The sequence below is a fragment of the Pithys albifrons genome, chromosome 3 (assembly GCF_047495875.1).
Source record: "Pithys albifrons albifrons isolate INPA30051 chromosome 3, PitAlb_v1, whole genome shotgun sequence".
Lineage (NCBI taxonomy): Eukaryota > Metazoa > Chordata > Aves > Passeriformes > Thamnophilidae > Pithys > Pithys albifrons.
In genome coordinates this window covers 68,621,522-68,642,488 of record NC_092460.1, presented here as the reverse complement: position 1 = coordinate 68,642,488, position 20,967 = coordinate 68,621,522, and the positions used below count along the sequence as shown (strand labels likewise).

Below are 20,967 nucleotides of genomic sequence, written 5' to 3'. Positions count from 1 at the left end.
TTTATATTTTGATTGAGTATCTTACCTTTGAGGTAAGGATGCATATTTGTCATTTCTACTGTACCTAACACTTTAAAAGTCATGGTGTTACACGCAGGTAAGAATCATCATCATGGAAAAAATTATGTTCTAGTTTAATGTATTTCTGAAAAGCTGTAGGAGAATTTTAGTTCTCATTTTTGGCATTTATTAAGTGTTGTATGCTCACTGAACTTCATTTTCTTGAAGACTTCTCAAAAATATTTTGAGATGTTTGTATATGAAAACGTATTTGGACTGATACCTGATCCTGTTCTGTTTTTCAGGTTGTTGAACAGGGTATGTTTGTTAAGCACTGCAAAGTAGAAGTATATTTAACAGAATTAAAGCTTTGTGAAAATGGAAATATGAACAATGTTGTCACACGAAGATTTAGTAAAGCTGATACAATAGGTATGCACAACTGTTTTTTAAAATATATGATTGGTACTTGTACGTGGTAGCAAGTTCTGAGTAACTCTCTAGGTAAAATGATAGACTGACCATTAAAAAGGATGGGATGTTTTCTTTGGGTCAAAGTTAAAAGCTAAACAATTTGGAATATTGAGGGAGCTTAATACAATTTTAAGAATGTAATTATGTGTTTTATTGTCTAAGCATCTGTATTAACTTTAGAGGTGTGGGCTTTTCAGGAAGTGAGCAGTGTGATGTTGTTTATTGGAGTTCATAGTTTTTCGTGGCTTTTAGTCTGTAAGAAATATATTTTTAATGTGTTCCATTAGCCAACATGTTTTAGTCATATATATGAAGAGTATATTACAAAACTCAAAAGTTAATGGGTAAAGGTGACTTACAAAGGCAGCATTCTTTGGGTTGTGAAGTGGTAGGCCAGGCACAATCTTTTACAGTAGTTGAGTCCTTTACTAAACCTTTAACTTATCTTTATTCGTAGTTATTTTGACTGCTTGTTGAGCGTTCATCATTGTTTGAAACAGTATTTTGGTAACATACTTTTAAAATAATCACAACATATGCAAAGATACATAAACTCATTTTTTGGTGTATTTCTGCATGTGTATCTGAGATAAGAGTCTCTCAGTCATCTGTATTTGTGCAGTTAGAATTTTACTTTATGCCCAGCCATCACTTGGTTTACATTTGTTGACAGCAATGTATGTTTTTTAGGTTTTCCTTCTTGTTATTTTATGGGTAGTGACTTCTTCCTACCCATTAATTCTTTGTAGATTGCTTGCATTAGAAACAGACTTATTTTACTTTGTTAAATTTGAATCTTTAAGTTAGAAAAGAAATCACCTGCTTGTATTAGAATAAAAATTTGAATACTGTGAAAGTTCTCCTTAAAACAAAGCTCCAAGTGTTGTATGTTAATTGGCCTTTTTGAGATCTGGTTTGAGATGGGAAGATGTACTGCATTATTCTCTAAGAAAACTCAGAAACTTGAAAAAAGCAATTTAACATTATTCTTCCCTTAGGACCAAATGCAATCTATTTTGCAGCTTTACTGAATTTAATTGTATCACTGGAATTATAGGTAATGGATTAATTTCTGATATTTTCTTTTTCTAATCAGAAGCCGGGCATTTTGGAATAACTTACTTGAAGGTGTATTCATTTTTTCTTAGCAAAGAGAGAATTAAAATTATGAGAAAATTGCCATAAAGGGTAATGAAAAGCAGTCAATTCACTGGCAACCCCTTCCCAGACACTGGCCTTATTTGCTTTCCTGCGATGTGGATGACACGCTCCTGGAAGCTTTTAAAAACATGTCCTTTCTGAACCTGAAGCTTCTTTCACGGAGCACCAAGCAGGGCCATTCTAGTAGGATGTCCAAAAGAGTTTGTACCTTAGAAGTAGAGCTAGAAAAATTAAACGCATTTTTAAGAGGGAAAAAATAACTGATCCCTCTTATCTGTTAATATGATGATGATAAATTTCCCACCCCCCCTTCGTGATTATTTTTCACCCTTTCTTGTATATTCCACTCCGGGATGCATTTTTTATTATGGTTGCAGAAGACTTGTAGTACAAAAGAGTCAATATCAGCCCCACTGAAGTGAGTGGAAATAAGGTACTATGGTCTTTTCAATAAGCTTTAATTTTTCTACCTACCATCATTGGTTATATTATTTATTGCCCTTAAAACATCAGTACAAGACCTTTCTTAGTTCACAAAAACAGAGAAATACTCTAAGTACAGTATAATACTCACCTATCAGTCTTCTGGTATGTGTTATTGCTGGAATGCCTGTGCTTTTCCACTAAAACAGAAGCTAAGCTGTATGTCAATAAATCAGTATAAAGTAGGAAATTTCAAAGGGCAGACATAATAAAGACAGTCATTCTTTTGAGACCTTCCTGGGAATCTCCTACAGCTGAGGATTTTTCCTTGGAGACAGTGCATATTGACTTTGATGGATTGATGGATAACTCTTTTGGGGAAGGGAGGAAATGAGAAAGGAAAATGAGCCAGACGGTAGTTAGAGTTCAGGCAGCATTTCAGCTGAGTTGCTGATCTTAAAGAGCATCAGGTCTTCTGAGTGAAAATGAGTTAGTGATCCATTCAGGAGTCTTAATAATGTGAACATATGATAGAACTAAGTCATCAACTAATATGTAAGAGTTTTACAAAACACAAAATGTCAGAAAGACTGTAACCTCTGTTATGCATGAATAGGAGTTGGGTTGTGTCTGCAATGCCATAAAACAGTTCCAAAACTGACCGAATAAACTTCACAGAAGTTACACCAGTAGCCCCACATATAATGGACTTTTGCTAGCAATTGTCATAGCAAATGGCTTTGATTCATTTTTCCGTTTAATCTGTACAAGAATGCGAAACTTGCCATCCTTGAGGACTATTTATTCTGGAATCAGTGATAAGACTTTTCCTTTTTTATGAAGGAGGGATTGCTGATTAATAGTACAGATTGGTATCTCAACATTAACTAACTTAACATCTAAGAGTTTGCTTTAGTCAGTATTTGTGACAACACTGGCCTTTGGGAGCCAGGATGTGCTTGTATTAGGACCAACTGAACTTGTCCAGCGTCTCATCAAGACTGTTTCAGGTAGCTTTTCAAAATAGTACTTAAAGCAAGCAGCTGTTTTTATGGATGAACTATCTAATTTTTAGCATAACCTGTATGGGATCCATAACATTTAACTCTCAAATTGAAGTATGTCAAATTGTGGGTATACAGGTGATGGACTGAGAGGCATTTTTAAAGGGCACTTCTTTGTGTCTCTTTCAGACATCATCCTAGTACCAACAATTTCATACATTGGGTGTATATCACTCCAGCTCCTCAGGGAAGTGGTGGAGTTGTCGTCCCTGGAAGTGTTAAAGAAATGGCTGGACAGAGTACTTAGTGCTATGGTTTAGGTGATATGCTGGTGTTCGGTGAAAGGTTGGACTTGGTCTTGGAGGTCTTTTCCAACCTTAATGGTTCTGTGATTCTGCTAGAGGAGAAGCCCATACACAATGTGCCTCAGGCCATAGCTATTTGATATGTTTTCATTTGAGCTGGAACAGGTACTTTCACTTTAAATCTTAAACCAACACTCCAGTAATGCTTGATGGTGATAGAAGGAAGAATTGTAAAGTATGGGGTGGTTATGGTCATGAACTATGTAAAACAGCCTTATTTTCACAGTCTCAAAATTGGCATAATAGTGCAGTGGAACATGCTCTTCCCAGAGTCTTGGACAAAACAGAGAAGTCATCCAATAGGATTGATGCTTCCTGTCTTGTAACAGTTCTTTTAGTGAAGCTGGAATATGTTAAAAATTAACATAATAAATGTTAACTTAGTATTTGTGACTAATACAAGCTACAATGCTCAGATAATTAATTGTATTGGTATTAATAAGAATGAAAAATTTTAGTTTGTAAATTCTTTTAGTAAAAGCCATTGATAAATTTGGATTTTCTACTTTTTTTTACAAGATTGTTGCTGACTAGATTGCTTCTTACATTCAAATTTAATTATTTGAATTCTTTGGTTGAAAATTGATTGACAGGTCATTTTTTTTAAAAGTCAACAAATCAAATAACAGTCGATTGCCTTGTTGATAGCATCTACCCTGTCTACATGTTGTCTCTCTTACAAAAACAGATGATCCAGGTTAACACTTGCTTTCAGACTAACACATGTGTTGCATTCAGTTGCCTACAATATCTACAAATATTATATTGGTAGTTATTTTCCATTTCACAAACTGATGGCTGGATTTTTACAAGGTACTTTAAAGTTTCGGGTTTCAATTTGGCATTTTATGTTTCACATCTTAAGTAGAAGAGAGCAAGGGGAGCTGACACACTGGTGTTTTATCCTTAGACTTCAGAGGAATGTCTTTTCAGAGAGCTTACAGTGCCCATTTTTATAATTGTGCTTTCACTGATCATCAGGAATAAAGTGTACATTTCTTGACTCCTATTTTCTGTTATGTGATGTAGGTGCCGTGGAGCTTTATGAATCTACCAATTAAAGCAGTTAAGTGAGATTGGTATAGTACAGCACTGTACAACTTTGTTAAGAAAAGATAACTCTTTTATAAACTCTGCTTTTATGTAAGGAGAATAGAATTTAGAACTTCCTAAATTTCAGTTGTAGACAACAGGTAGGATACTGTAAAATTATTTAACACTGGTAATATTTGTCAGGTATAGTAGGAGCTGGTAGACCTTACATTAAATCTTTCAGGGACATAAAATCTTTCATCTTCCTTTTAAAATAAATTTATGCAGTTCAGTTTTACAGAGTAGTTATTAATTTCTGTGAACATGTGAATTAAACTTTATGCATGTGTGTTGTGGTTCATGCAAATTGCGCTGGGATATGTGTAGTAAAAAAGTAAAAACTGAAAAAGGTTTGATTTGAGGAGAGAAACAGTCTTGCAGTCCCACATCTGGTTTTGCCACCAGTCTTGCTTCTCACTCCTGTCATCTGTTACCTATCAACTTGTCTTTATTTGGTCTGCTTTACTGAGAATCACAGAATATGGTGAATATTCTTGGCCCTGCACAGGACCATCCCCAAGTGTCACACCATGTGCCTGAGAATATTGTCCAAACACTTCTTGAACTTTGTCAGGGTTGGTGCTGTGACCACTTCCCTGAGGAGCCTGTTCCAGAACCCAGACACCCTCTGGGTGACAAACCTGTTTCTAACATCCAGCCTAAACCTCCCCTGACACAACTTCAGGCCATTCCCTCAAGTCTATCACTGATCACCACAGAGAAGAGATCAGTGCCTGCTCTTCCTCTTCCCCTCACAGAGAAGTTGTAACTGCAGTGAGGTCTCCCCTCAGTCTCCTCTTTTCCAAGGTGAACAGACCAAGGGACCTCAGCCGCTCCTCATACGGCTTCCCCTCCTGGGGATGCTTAATGTTTTTCTTATGTTGGAGTGCCCAAAACTCATACGCCTCATACGCATTTCACCCTCCTGGGGATGCTTAATGTTTTTCTTATGTTGGAGTGCCCAAAACTGCACACAATATCCAAGGTGAGGCTGCCCCAGTGCAGAGCAGAGCAGGACAATCCCCTCCCTGGGCTGGCTGTCGATTCTTTGCCTGATGCCCCCAGGACATGATTGGTCCTCCTGGCTGCCAGGGCACTGCCATTCAACTTGCCATCGACCAGGACCCCCAGGTCCATTTCCATGGCACTGCTTTCCAGCATCTCATTCCTCAGTCTGGATGTACATCCAGGGTAGCCCCATGCCAGGTGCAGAATCCGGCACTGTCCCTTGTTCAAGGGTTGATGATTGCCCAGTCCTCTGATTTGTCCAGGTCTCTCTGCAGGGCCTCCCTGCCTTGAGGGAGTCAACAGCTCCTCCCAGTTTTGTGTCATCTGCAAACTTGCTTAATAACCCTTCCAGTCCTGTATCCAATTCATTTATGAAGGTGTTGAAGAGCTCAGGGCCCAAGATGGAGCCCTGTGGAACCCCACCAGTGACAGATATTCAGGAAGCCATAAGGTAGTAATCCAACTGTTCCATTTTATAGGCAAGCGAACTAGCAATTTCCTGTATGTCATACCATTTGATGCAGTTGCATGGCAATTTTTACGGTTTCATTCATATTTTGAATATAAGGGAAGATGAATTCTGATGCTTTATTTGACCTTATGCTGTTCGTGTATTGAAATGCTAAACTTGCATTCTCTCCCTTACAAAACAGATACAATTGAGAAGGAGATAAGAAAAATCTTCAATATTCCGGGTGAAAAAGAGACCAGATTGTGGAACAAATACATGAGTAATACTTTTGAACCTTTGAATAAACCAGACAGTACCATACAGGATGCTGGTTTATACCAAGGACAGGTACAGTGAAATATTATTTCTTGTTTTGTATACATTTATTTTTTTGCTTGTGAAAGTGTAGCTGTACCCAATAATTCTTGCTCCTTTTTAAATGAAAAGTGCCTCCTAATAGGTTGTGCTAGGGACAGAGGATTTTATAAACAAATTTGTTGAAGTAAAAGTAGTCTCTGTATTTTCAGCATTTAAGATTAGTTTAAGTCTGCTGGTCAGTTAAAAGTCAAATTTGAAATTTGCTTTTAAAATTTCAGTTTTAAATCTACCAAATCTTTCAAAATTGCTGACATGACTTCCATAAAGTCTGAAATAAAAAATTCCTTCTTGGATCTGGGATATGTTCCTACAGTGAAACCCAAAATTTGAAGAACTTTTTAGGTACTCTTGTATTCTACTCAAATTCTAGTGTTCAGATTTCAGAAATAAAGTAAGAAAAGATGAAAATATTTTAGATAAGAATGATAGAGACAAAAGAATTTGTACACCTGCTTTAACTTGAGACTATATTATCACTTTACAATCATTACTTTATAGGAAAATTTCCCACAAGATAATTTTTTATCTTTCCAGATGAGTATAAAGAACAAATGTTAACATAAATGTAAATGTAAAGAGATTGAGCAATTCCACTGATAGAATAACTTCAGATTATTACATTTATTCTTTAGTCTTCAGATAGAGTTGTGTTTTTTCAGCAGCTGTAGTTCATGCTGTCATGCTGCAAATATGAATGAATGGAATTTAATGGACATAATTTTAGGAGAGATTATATTAAATTATTTCCTTTTGCCTTGAAATACTTGACACTAACCTACTTACCAGCAATATTTATGCTGTGTTTCAGTTTTCTTTTATGACATGGAAGGTAAGTAATCAATTCTTGAACTATTCTGCTCTTTAGCTTTGTGCTGCATGCACTTAAACCCTCACACAGGTAATTTTAACACTGCAGAGGTCCTGTTGGAAGAGCTCACGTCTCCCTAAAAGATTTGCGTCAGATGTAACTTGCAAGTTGCTCTATCCCAGTGAAACATTAACCATGAAGCAAGCATAAATAATAAAGCCATGAAAAGATCTCCAGGTGACATCTGTACTTTGACCAAAACAAATATTGTTTAAAGCAGAGTTTAACCATGGTTTCTGAAAATGTTAAATGTCATGGTAGGCCATATGTGTTTGGTGAGTTGCACTTGCTGACACACACAAAGTTATTCTTTTTCTTGCTGAGGCTCCTAATCTAATAGTTATTCTGACTATTAAAGTCTGTCTAACTTAATAGTTATTTTTTACTGTGTATGTGATTGAGTAATTTAATGCTTTGAATTTATCCATTAATATCTGAAGCAAGCCTTTAAAAGTTCCACTGAACTTTTAAATTGAAGTCTACTTTTTATTTAGTAGTCTCTGAGAGCCAGTCAAGGTAGTATGGCAGAATCTGTCGTAAATGACCAAAGACAGCAGACTGTTCTTTCCCATATAGAAAGCTGGTCATGATAGAAAGCTTGTTTTCCATGTTGTGGCCTGTTGTATTCAGACTGAAAGTGTGATTACATCTTCAAGTGGCAGCACATAAGGTTTGAGCATTAGAACATATGTGAATTTGTGTTGTTGTGTAGCTGCATATACAGACATGGCGTGGCAGTTAATTAGTGTCTTGAAGCATCAGCGTACTGTTGTGCAGAACTGTTGCATTAGAATTCAGGAGTCAGACTTAGTTCAAGTGTTGAAGTGTAGTTGCTGTTTTGAAGGATCTGGCTCTCACAGCTGTCAGTCCAGAAAAGCATGAGCTGTTTGTAGGTCTTGTGTCATATCTGCCCGCATAGGGCAGATACCGCAAATACCCAGAGGGGTTTCAAATGGCAGCTGATGCCTGTGTTTGGAACTGACTGTTCCATACTCTCTTTCGTACCAATAACAACTTGAATCAAATTAATTCCATTAACCAACTGTCTCATTGAGAAAATAGTATTAGATAAATACTTGTGTAAAATACACAGAAGTAACCAGATAGATAGGATTTTAAGACTGTCAAGACAGAAAATAATTTTGTTTGGGTGGTTTGAGGTTTTTTCCCTATTGGTCTGCGTGAGGCAAAATTCCTTCAGGAATATCCCTTCCTTAAGAGGCCTGTTGTATGGACGTGTGATTTCTGTAGATTCATAGGTGCTGTTTAAGCATTGCAGGTCATCTTCTGACCTCTGTGGGAGGTAAGTGGCTTGCCATTTTATCCAGGGATTGTAAAGGAATAGCAATATTAAGTGCCTTGCCCAAAGTTGCACAAATTAAGATGTGGGAAGTGAAAAGTGGAGAAAGGTACAATGTAATTGAATGGAATGCTCTTGAATGTCAGTGGATAGTAATTTAAACATCAAGTCTTTTCTGCCTCAAATCACATGTCAGCAAATCCATTAAAAAGATGGAAGAAGGAACAATCTACTTTATTTCAGTTTTCTTATGACACTTTTTGTGGTAGGTCCTGGTGATAGAACAGAAGAATGAGGATGGAACATGGCCAAGAGGTCCTTCAACTCCTAAGTAAGTTATGGATTCCAGTCATGTTATTCACTATTGCTTAACTGTTTTAAATGTTATTTTGCTTTATATATTAAAACCCCCCTATTTAAAAAGTGGCATTTTATTTTGAAAATCATCCTTCAGATGTTTGAGTTGAAAATAGGACAAATACATTTGTTGTAAGTGCTGTGCATTGTAGAATACAATGATGTGAATTCCTGCATATAGATTGCTTAATTTTGTTGATTTCAACCAATAATATATGTTATTCTGCTTTAAAACAGGAAAAAAATCCATAATAGAAAGCTGTAAAACTTAGCTTATTTTATTTAAATTTCTGTTTCAAAGCATATAGTGTTATCTGTTAAGTGAACACAGATATATGTATTTTATCAGTGTTTTTCTTATATGTAAATGTTCTCATGGACAGCTTGTTCCTTTTGTCTCCAGAGCACAATATTTACACCTAAAGCTTATGAAAATTGCAGCCTACATTACCATCATGTTGTGTTTGTTCTTTGTTGGGCTGTCATCAATTACACAGTATGATGTTGTTTTTCTTTTCTGCTCTTCCTACGGCTATTATCAACAGCACCTTGATAATAGCAAATGAGTAGAAAGACTTGTGTGTTTTTCCTCATTTAGACAGATAAACTTTTTAAAATATTGTTTCCAGAATCAAAATCTGTGTTTTTTTGGTTTTGAAGAACACTTGGAACTGATTACTTGTAATTTAACATGATCTCAGCCTTACAAATATTTAACTGTGTTTTTTTCCTTTGTTGTCTAGTTCTTGAATATATCTTTGATAAGAAGTTCTTTTAAGTTCATTTTATTCCTTTTGGGATTATTCATTCATGTAATTAAGTGTCACTGTTGTTTTAAAACATTTTTCATAGTATCATTGCTTATCACTTGAAGGACCGAGATTTTTTGTCTTTGGTATTTTATCTCAAGCACCTTTATTAATGAAGTCTGAGTTCGATTTCAGTTTAGTATGAACAGTTTAATCTTGCTTAGCAAGATGTTATAGCACTAGGAATTGGGAATGTGGAACAGTAGAAAGAATGGGATGCTATGTACTTAAAGTCTAATCTCTGACCTCAAAAAGCACCTAGTAGAAATTTAAATTCTTAGTCAAATTTTAAATTCAGATTTTGAAGGTTAAAAGAACTTTGGAAGTTTTGGTGGGAAGATATTCTGATGATGGTACTTGCTTTTATTCTGACAAGCTTCTTTTCCACTTCATGGAAAGCATTCAGAAGCAGTATATAAATTAAAGAATATCTCCTGAAAAATGTTTCATTTGGCAACAAGTAGAATGGTAATTGGAAATGCTGTTGTTGGGGGAGGCTGTAAGAAAACAAGCAAATGAGAATGAATAGTTCTACTGCAAAGTTGGGATGTGGTTTTGAAATATGGCAGCTATCAGAAAGATTCAAATTTGGTATTCAAATCCCTGTAAATATTGGAGGGTTTGCAAAATGTGGTGGAATCAAATGGCAGCTGTCAACAGGCCGTAATGGGGACAAGTTTTTACTTTTAATTAAAACTTTATGAACAATCTAATAACGTTTGAAGAGGTAGAAATAATAAACACTTCCTTTGGAGTTTTCTGTGCGAGAGACATTTGGAGTATTAGTTTGTCAACACAAATAGCTTATACCCACATCCCTTCCTACGGCCCTGTCGTTGGTCATGCACTGGCTCACACCAGTTCCTGATGAGACAACCTCTTTGTAGTGCATCCTTTTGGAGAGTACAAATCAGAAACATAAATTGTGATGCCATGGAATAAAAGGCCATATTTAGAAATGTCAAAATACAGAATATTGGAAAGTAATGAAATTTTACAATCCTTGAAAAGGCAGGTTCATTTCAGACCATGAGCTGAGCTCTTCCACAAAATCACAAAATAGGTGAGGTTGGAAGGCATCTCTGCAGTTACTCTGGTCCAACCCACTTGCTGAAGCAAGGGTCATCTAGAGCAGGTTGCTTCGGACTTTGACCACTAAGGTCTTGAGCATCTCCAAGGATGGAGGCTCTACAGCCTTCCTGGAAAACCTATTCTGCTGTTTGATAGCCCCTATTTTAAAACAGAATTTCTTACATTTGAAAGCAATTGCCTGTGCTTCAGTTTGTGCCCATTGCCTGTTCTTCTTTCAGTAGGCACCACTGAGAAGGATCTTGCTCCATCTTCTTCATTCCCTCCCCCTGGGTATTTATGCATATTGATGAAATTGCTGTAGAGCTTTCTCTTGCTTAGGAAGAGGAACTTCTCCAGGCTGAGCAGCCCCAGGTCTCAGCCTGTCCCCATGGGTCAGGTGCAGCAATCCTGGATCACCTTTGTGGCCTCTCGCTGGACTTGCATCAGAATGTCCTGATCTCTCAGATACTGGGGAGCCCACAAGTGAACCCAACACCTCAGGATCACCTCCCTTGACCTACTGGCAATGCTTTTCCCAGTGTAGCACAGTGGACCAAGGTGGTTGGCCCAGGAACACCCTGCTGGCTCCTGTTCAGCTTTTTGTCCAGCAGCCCCCAGGTCATCCCCTGCCAAGCTGCTTCCATTCAGTCGCCTGCCCCCACACCCACCCCCTCTCTGTGTGCTGCTTCCTGGGTTATTCCTCCTGAGGTGCAGGCCTTTGCCTTTCCTTTTTACACACTTCATTAGATTCCTGTTTGGTCATTTTTCCAGCCTGTTGAGGTCTGTCTGCATGGCAGCAGAACCTATACTGTTACAGTTGAAAATGAGAAATAGCAAGGTGGGAAGATGTTCTGCACATTTTCCATGCCTCTTGTTATGAGAATCACAACAGCAATTGTAGTATGGATTGCTTCTTTTAGCAATTTTTCTGTATTCCTACTGCAGGTGATGAGTCCTGACAGTTTGTTATGGGAAACATGTTAAAGGTGTGAGCATCTTTTCCTCCTGCAAGAAAAGAACATATATACTTTGAGAGGGGCCAGACTGGGGCCTCACTTCAGTATAGGAAAGAACACTTTTGAAAATGATAATTCTGTTTCTCTTAAGAATTAAATGAATTAGTACAAGAGAAAAGATTGAGTATCATCATAACTGTCTCTCCTGAAGAAACTAAGAAGGCGTGATTTCAAGTTTGAGATCCTTTTTATATAGGAGCAGAGACCCTGCTGTGCACAAGCTTGTCAGTATTTACATTTTGTTTTATGTATATTGTTCTGACTTCTGAATTTTGGAACTAACAGCAACATCCCCTGTAAAAATTCTACATAGTATCTACTATTGTCTCATATTTTAATGCTGCTTGAAATGTTTATGAGTTTGGGGTTTTTTTTGTCTGGAAGTATCTGAATGTGATGTACATACTTAAACAGTTCACAGGGTTTAGGAATGGCTGGATTTTTGGCTTTCTGAGAGGTTGTTGATAGAAGCTACTGGGATGTTTGTTTTTCAGGAAGATGGGCTCCTATGAAACTTTTTCTAGAGCTCATACTGACTTCTCCGGAAGTGTCTTTAATGTCATCTGCTCCCAAAACAAGTATTACTTAGCCTTAATGGGCAGTTTTGCAGAAAATTTTGGGATATTAACTTGTCTGTGGGTAGCTGTCTCCTTCTGTGTGAAACTATGCCACAGACAAAAAACAACCAATCCTATTTAAATGGTTTACTATTGACAAGATGATTTAAACTAAGATTTCCTTTATATCTAGGGTTGTCGTTCAAGTAATTTAAGCAAACATACTACAAAATCAAGTCACTTATGTTCAGGAAAAACTGTGTAACAACTAAAATCTTTCAGCTAATCTGTGATTCTAAAACTTGAGATAAGGAGAAGCAAGGAACTTAAGTTTGGACATTTCATGAATAAGCAAATGAATAGCCAGGTGTGCTGGTTTAAAGGTGAACCAGCAGGGGAAATGAACTCACCACGAGAGAGATTATAAGTCAGAGCTAAAATTTAATAATAATATTACAATAACAACACTGACACACAAGGGAAATTGCTTTCAACTCACAAAACCCCAGCAGTATAACCCAGTGTCCTGGGGCACAAACCCAAGGGGGTTTGTTTGCCCTTGTGCTGAGACCCCTGTGGTTCCCCCAAGTCCAGAGTAAAAGGAAAAGAAAAACCTGTTGGTGCAGGCGAGGGCTGTGGTCTGGGCGAGAGCGGTGATCTCCTGCTGTCAAGGTCCTGCTGCTGCTCTGGATCCGACAAGAGGTTCCCGAGATCTTCTTACCCACCACTTATGTACCCTCAGGGAGCTCTCAGTCCCTCCCCCTGGGCGGGGACTCACACAATGGGTGATTAACTGTGGGAGCCAGGGGGTGTTGAGCTGTTGATGGCCCATTAGCAGCTCCGCCCCCCTCAGGCTGGGTGTGAAGGTGATAATGGCTCCCTGGGCAGCTGCTGCTAATGGCCCATTGACCTTGGGGAATGAATAGAGAGGGTAGAATACACAGCTTTGATCACCCTCACACAGGGTTAGCTGGTCCCTCCTGCTGAACTAGGACATTATCCACCCCTTATTCTACTCCATCTAGTCATTCCCAAATTAATCCCCTTTTTACCTATACATACATATATATACACATATATACAATGAAACATTACAAACTCTTCTCACTCAAAATTAGGTCCCCTTGTGGTACACAACGTGTTTCTCCATCTTTTTGCATTACCCACCAAGTGCAACCAGGTCCTTGAGCAAAGACAATCCCTCGGATGGGTTTGCCTTTGTTTGAGGTGGGACTCACCCAAACAGTCTTTCCTAACATACCTCTCATATGGACCACAGGGACTTTATCTACAGTATTCAAGAGTTCTGATTGGGCAGGGCCAGCTCGATTGATGGAGCCCCGGGTGTTGACCAACCAGGTGGCCTTTGCCAAATGCAGCTCCCAGTGTTTGAAAGTTCCCCCACCCAACGCCTTCAAGGTTGTTTTCAGCAGTCCATTACATCGCTCAACTTTCCCGGCAGCTGGAGCATGGTAGGGGATATGATACACCCACTCAATGCCGTGCTCTCTGGCCCAGGTATCTATGAGGCTGTTCTTGAAGTGAGTGCCGTTGTCAGACTCTATTCTCTCTGGGGTGCCGTGTCTCCACAGGACTTGTTTCTCAAGGCCCAGGATGGTATTCCGGGCAGTGGCGTGAGATACGGGGTATGTCTCCAGCCATCCAGTGGTTGCCTCTACCATGGTCAGCACGTAGCGCTTGCCTTGGCGTGTTTGGGGAAGTGCGATGTAGTCAACTTGCCAGGCTTCCCCATACCTGTATTTCGACCACCGTCCACCATACCATAGAGGCTTCACCCGCTTGGCCTGCTTGATGGCAGCACATGTGTCACAGTTATGGATAACCTGTGAGACACTGTCCATGGTTAGATCCACCCCTCGGTCACGAGCCCATCTGTATGTTGCATCTCTGCCCTGATGACCAGAGGCATCATGGGCCCATCGGGCTAGAAACAATTCACCTTTATGCTGCCAATCCAGATCTACCTGAGAGACTTCAATCCTGGCAGCTCGATCCACCTGCTCGTTGTTACGATGCTCCTCATTAGCCCGGCTCTTGGGTACATGAGCATCTACGTGACGGACCTTCACACTCAGCTTCTCTACCCGGGCAGCGATGTCCTGCCACATCTCAGCCGCCCAGATGGGTTTCCCTTTGCGCTGCCAGCCGGCCTTTCTCCAACGCTCCAGCCATCCCCACAGAGCATTGGCCACCATCCACAAGTCAGTGTAAAGGTAGAGTGTTGGCCACTTCTCTCGTTCCGCGATATCCAAAGCCAGCTGAACAGCTTTCAGCTCTGCAACCTGACTTGATCCACCTTGTCCTTCAGTCGCTTCTGCAACTCGACGTGTAGGACTCCATACAGCTGCTTTCCATTTCCGGCTTGTCCCTACAATGCGGCAAGAGCCATCTATGAAGAGAGCATATCGCTTCTCCTCTTCTGGTAGCTGGTTATATGGTGGGGCCTCCTCAGCTCGTGTCACCTGCTCCTCTTCTTCTTCGGAGGACAATCCAAAACTCTCACCTTCCGGCCAGTTGGTGATGATTTCCAAAATCCCAGGGCGATTAGGATTCCCTATCCGGGTTCGCTGCGTGATCAGAGCGATCCACTTACTCCATGTGGCATCAGTGGCATGATGGGTAGAAGGAGCTTTTCCTTTGAACATCCATCCCAACACTGGTAGTCGGGGTGCCAGGATGAGCTGTGCCTCAGTGCCAATCACTTCTGAGGCGGCTCGAACTCCTTCATAAGCTACCAGGATCTCTTTCTCTGTTGGGGTGTAGCTGGCCTCAGATCCTTTGTATCCCCGACTCCAGAATCCCAGCGGTCGTCCTCGAGTCTCCCCAGGTACTTTCTGCCAGAGGCTCCAGGATGGGCCATTCTCCCCGGCTGCAGTGTAGAGCACATTCTTCACATCCTGTCCTGTCCTGACTGGCCCAAGGGCTACTGCATGGGTAATCTCCTGTTTAATCTGCTCAAAGGCTTGTTGTTGTTCGGGGCCCCACTGGAAATCATTTTTCTTCCGTGTCACAAGGTAGAGAGGGCTTACAATCTGACTGTACTCAGGGATATGCATCCTCCAAAAGCCCACGGCACCTAGGAAAGCCTGAGTTTCCTTCTTGCTGGTCGGTGGGGACATAGCTGCTATTTTGTTGATCACCTCTGTTGGAATCTGACGACGCCCGTCTTGCCACTTCACTCCTAGGAACTGAATTTCCTGAGCAGGTCCCTTGACCTTACTTCATTTAATGGCAAAACCAGCTCTTAGGAGAATCTGGATTATCTTCTTTCCTTTCTCAAAAATCTCCCCTGCTGTGTTGCCCCATACAATGATGTCATCGATGTACTGTAGATGTTCTGGAGCCTCACCCTTTTCCAATGCAGTCTGGATCAGTCCATAGCAAATGGTGGGACTGTGTTTCCACCCCTGGGGCAGTCGATTCCAGGTGTACTGCACCCCCTTCCAGGTGAAAGCGAACTGTGGCCTGCACTCTACTGCCAACGGAATGGAGAAAAAGGCATTGGCAATGTCGATGGTGGCATACCACTTGGCTGCCTTGGACTCTAGCTCATACTGAAGCTCCAACATGTCCGGCACAGCGGCACTCGGGGGGGGTGTGACCTCATTGAGACCATGGTAATCCACCGTCAGCCTCCACTCTCCACTGGACTTTCGTACTGGCCATATGGGGCTATTAAAGGGTGAGTGAGTCTTGCTGACCACCCCTTGGCTCTCCAGCTCACGAATCATCTTGTGTATGGGGGTCACAGAGTCTCGGTCAGTGCGGTATTGCCGACGGTGCACTGTGGCTGTGGCCAGCAGTACCAGTTGTTCTTCAACCTTCAGCAGTCCCACAGCAGAAGGGTCCTCTGAGAGGCCAGGCAAGGTGCTCAGCTGTCTGATTTCCTCTGTCTCCACAGCAGCTATGCCAAAGGCCCAACGCAGTCCCTTTGGGTCTTTGAAATATCCATTCCTCAGGTAGTCTATGCCAAGGATACATGGGGCTTCTGGACCAGTCACAATGAGGTGTCTATGCCATTCCTTCCCAGTCAAGCTGACTTCAGCTTCCAGTACAGTCAGCTGTTGGGATCCCCCTGTCACCCCAGAAATAGAGATGGATTCTGCCCCGACGTATCCTGATGGCATCAACGTGCATTGTGCACTAGGGTCCACTAAAGCTTTGTATTTCTGTGGGTCTGATGAGCCAGGCCACCGAATCCACACAGTCCAATAAACCCGATTGTCCCTCTCCTCTACCTGGCTAGAGGCAGGGCCCCCCTAGTTCTGGTCATGGTATTCACTGCGCTCTCCCTGTGAATATGACTGGGAGGTTCCTTCAAGAGGATCAGGCATAACATCATCATTCCTATACTGTCTGGAGCTTTGCCCACGAGAGACCGGAACAGCCTTCAACCTTGAAGAATTCCCTGTGTTAGTTGTGCCTCTTTGCAATTCATGTACCCGAGCTGCTAAGGAAGAGGTGGGTTTCCCATCCCACTTCCTCATATCTTCTCCATGCTCATGGAGGTAAAACCACAGATTGCCGCATGGAGTGTACCCTTTCTCCTTAGCTGGAAGACACCTGCTTCTGATGGCAGAGACTCTCGTTTGTTCTGGAGAGATATGAAAGAGTCCTTCCTTAATCTTCTCTTCCAGTTCAGCCAGTTTTGTTTCCACAGCTGAGACGTGGGCTCGTAATGGAGCAGTGACAGTGTCTTCATAAATCCTGAGTTTGCTGACCAGTGCACCCACCTTGTCTTCTCCCTCTCTCCACTGCAATGTTGCAAGGTAGCGAGAATACATTTCTGGCCCAAGTCGTGCAAATTTTAACCACATCTGGGATGTGCACTGGACACCATCTGGACTTTTAGGGAATCTCTCATCCTCTGAAAAGATTATCTCCAGTACGGCTAATTCCCTTAAGCACCGGATACCTTGTTCCATCGTGTTCCACTGTCCTTGCTGTACGTGGAAGTCCTCCTTACAAAGATATCTCTCCCTCACGCTAGACAACAGTCGCCGCCAGAGGCTGAGAGTTTCCTGTCTCTTTCCAATGCCCTGATCAATGACAACATCTCGAGAAAGGAATCCCAGCTGCCTTGCCTCACTCCCATCTAGAATTGTATCATTGGCTGCAGCATCCCAGATTCGAAGTAGCCAGGTCAAGATGGACTCATTTGCCTGTCGTGTGAACTCTCTCCGGAGCTCACGCAGCTCTCCCAGGGATAGGGACCGGGTGATTATTTCTGGCTCCATTTCTTCTGCTTGAGATGAAGGTCCTGACTCTTCCTCGTCATGCGCTATACGAACTGATTTGGTCTTTGATTTTCTTTTCTGGACAGGGGCAACTGCTATCGGTTTCTGTTGTCCTTCTGGCTCCTCCATGGTCTGGGTGGACATGGTGCTGGTTGATGTATCTCTCTTCCTCTCTGGCTCCTCCATGGTCTGGGTGGACATGGTGCTGGTTGATGTATCTCTCTTCCTCTCTGGCTCAGTCGTGGTCTGGGTGGACATGGTGCTGGTTGATGTATCTCTCTTCCTCTCTGGCTCAGTCGTGGTCTGGGTGGACATGGTGCTGGTTGATGTATCTCTCTTCCTCTCTGGCTCAGTCGTGGTCTGGGTGGACATGGTGCTGGTTGATGTATCTCTCTTCCTCTCTGGCTCAGTCGTGGTCTGGGTGGACATGGTGCTGGTTGATGTATCTCTCTTCCTCTCTGGCTCAGTCGTGGTCTGGGTGGACATGGTGCTGGTTGATGTATCTCTCTTCCTCTCTGGCTCAGTCGTGGTCTGGGTGGACATGGTGCTGGTTGATGTATCTCTCTTCCTCTCTGGCTCAGTCGTGGTCTGGGTGGACATGGTGCTGGTTGATGTATCTCTCTTCCTCTCTGGCTCAGTCGTGGTCTGGGTGGACATGGTGCTGGTTGATGTATCTCTCTTCCTCTCTGGCTCAGTCGTGGTCTGGGTGGACATGGTGCTGGTTGATGTATCTCTCTTCCTCTCTGGCTCAGTCGTGGTCTGGGTGGACATGCTGCTGGTTGATGTATCTTTCTTCCTCTCTGGCTCAGCCGTGGTTTGGGTGGACATGGTGCCTGTGGATTTGCTCCTTTTCTCCTCCTCCTGATGATGCTGTACCACACCAAGCAGTGTGCGGTAGGCAGTGGCCAGGGCCCAGCAGGTTGCTGTGAGCTGCACATCTCTGGGACTACCAGAGCATCTTCCTTTCACATAGCTTAGCATTTTGGCAGGGTCCTGCAGTTGTTCTGGGGTGAATTTCCAGATCATTTGAGGAGAGAAGGTCTCCAAATACTGGCCCATATCTTCCCACTTCCCATGCCACTCAACATCATCCGCTCCCAGGGCAGGCCTCCAGCAAGTCTCCTTAGAAAGCCCAGTTCTGACCCTAAACATGGTGTATACAGTACAGAGGAGACAAAGCAACACTAACAGCACTAACAGTAGGATTATGCTGTCCCTAACATCAAAAGGAAGCTCAATATTTTCAATGATTGTTGTAGCGGAGGTGAAAAGGTGGAAGTAACCATCTCCGCCTGTTTTTCCCACAGTCTGGGTGCTATTTTTAATGAGACCCCAGAGGTAACAACCCAAACCAGGACAGGCACACCAGACTGAATATACATTCACAATGAAATTCATTGCTTCTGACGTTATAACAACATAAACATAGTATATTAATAAAGCAATTTTTATTCTTCTCCCTGGTATTAAAGAGAGCATCAAAATAGGCACATGGTTCCCCATGTGTCGAAATATGAACAGGCCCAGATACACCATCCACATGAATACATCAAGCAACATGGTAGTCAGGGAGTTTCTGTATCCAAATACACAAAATGAAATTGTAATTCTGACTTCTCTCTCGTGGCCCCACGTTGGGCGCCAAAAGATGTGCTGGTTTAAAGGTGAACCAGCAGGGGAAATGAACTCACCACGAGAGAGATTATAAGTCAGAGCTAAAATTAATAATAATATTACAATAATAACACTGATACACAAGGGAAATTGCTTTCAACTCACAAAACCCCAGCAGTATAACCCAGTGTCCTGGGGCACAAACCCAAGGGGGTTTGTTTGCCCTTGTGCTGAGACCCCTGTGGTTCCCCCAAGTCCAGAGTAAAAGGAAAAGAAAAACCTGTTGGTGCAGGCGAGGGCTGTGGTCTGGGCGAGAGCGGTGATCTCCTGCTGTCAAGGTCCTGCTGCTGCTCTGGATCCGACAAGAGGTTCCCGAGGTCTTCTTACCCACCACTTATGTACCCTCAGGGAGCTCTCAGTCCCTCCCCCTGGGCGGGGACTCACACAATGGGTGATTAACTGTGGGAGCCAGGGGGTGTTGAGCTGTTGATGGCCCATTAGCAGCTCCGCCCCCCTCAGGCTGGGTGTGAAGGTGATAATGGCTCCCTGGGCAGCTGCTGCTAATGGCCCATTGACCTTGGGGAATGAATAGAGGGGGTAGAATACACAGCTTTGATCACCCTCACACAGGGTTAGCTGGTCCCTCCTGCTGAACTAGGACACGGTTTCTGTTAGTTTTCTGTTAAGTTTTTACCTGTTTATATGCAAATATAAAAGCAACTTAGAGAAACACACCAAGAATCTATAAATTAGTAATTTCCTTCTAGTTTACATAAGTGTTGTTACTGCTTTTCTAAGAAAACTTGATACACAAGTTTTAAATGTACTGATCCATTGTATTCTTTAAAAATGTTCTTACATGGTAAAAAACTAAGGATTTTTAATTAATTTGTCAATCTATATCTGTGTGTGTAATAGAAGTAACATTTAATTCTGATACTTTTTTTTAGACTTCACTGTGAAGTAAATTGACCTAGTCAAATAGGTGGCTACTTTGCCTAATTTACAGATGGTCTGCAGTTAACTGTAAAACTATTTTTGCGTGTAAAAGGGAGTACATTGTTGGTGGGGGGGGCGTTTTTCACCATACAAAAATCTGAGTCTGTACACATTCATAGCTTTTTTTTTCTCTTTTTCATAGTCAATGCATTTTTACAACATTTGCACATGGAAAGTTCTTTCACATTGTTTTTTCTTGTTCAAAACTTTTTATCTTAGAAAAACATTAAAGACTTTTTTTTATTCTTTTCTGCTACTGAGCTGGATCCCATAATGTTTTTTAAGAGGAGAAAAAAAAGGGTAAAAGGTGCTTAGCTTTCGTTTTTGAAATAAGATAATGCTTGTTTTTCCAAGTTTTTTAGGAAAAAATATCCCTGGATTTTTCAAAGGAAAAACTGTGTTTGTCTACTTAAATGAAATCTTTAACCAAGAGATTTAAGATTGAGGGTTTTTTCCCTGAAGCAGATGATATACAGATAGATGTGCCTTTCTACTGACTTTCCTGTAACAAAGATAATTATGGACAATAAAACTAACTGGGGACTTACTCTGATGTTGTCTTGGTTTGAGATAAGCAACTGCCAACCCCCCAAGCACAGAGAGAAAAGCCTCCCTCCTAACACCACGGAAAGGGAGGAAAAGAGAGGGGAAAGAAAAAAAAACACTTCAAACTGCATTTATACTAAATCTACATATATTTTTCACAGAAAGAAAGAGACAATTAGAAGAGAGTACAAATATACACTCACACAAGTCTACAAC

General features: G+C 41.5%; 1 protein-coding gene across 4 annotated transcripts in view; it reads left to right on the top strand.

Moving 5' to 3' along the window:
- USP15 (ubiquitin specific peptidase 15) overlaps positions 1 to 20,967 on the top strand; it is a 69,534-nt gene that overhangs the window by 19,055 nt on the left and 29,512 nt on the right. For all 4 annotated transcript variants that reach the window (XM_071552318.1, XM_071552317.1, XM_071552320.1 and 1 more), the window contains 3 exons: positions 306 to 432; positions 6,181 to 6,326; positions 8,794 to 8,855. In XM_071552318.1, the coding sequence (XP_071408419.1) occupies positions 306 to 432; positions 6,181 to 6,326; positions 8,794 to 8,855 (335 nt within the window). The remainder of the gene's footprint in view (positions 1 to 305; positions 433 to 6,180; positions 6,327 to 8,793; positions 8,856 to 20,967) is intronic.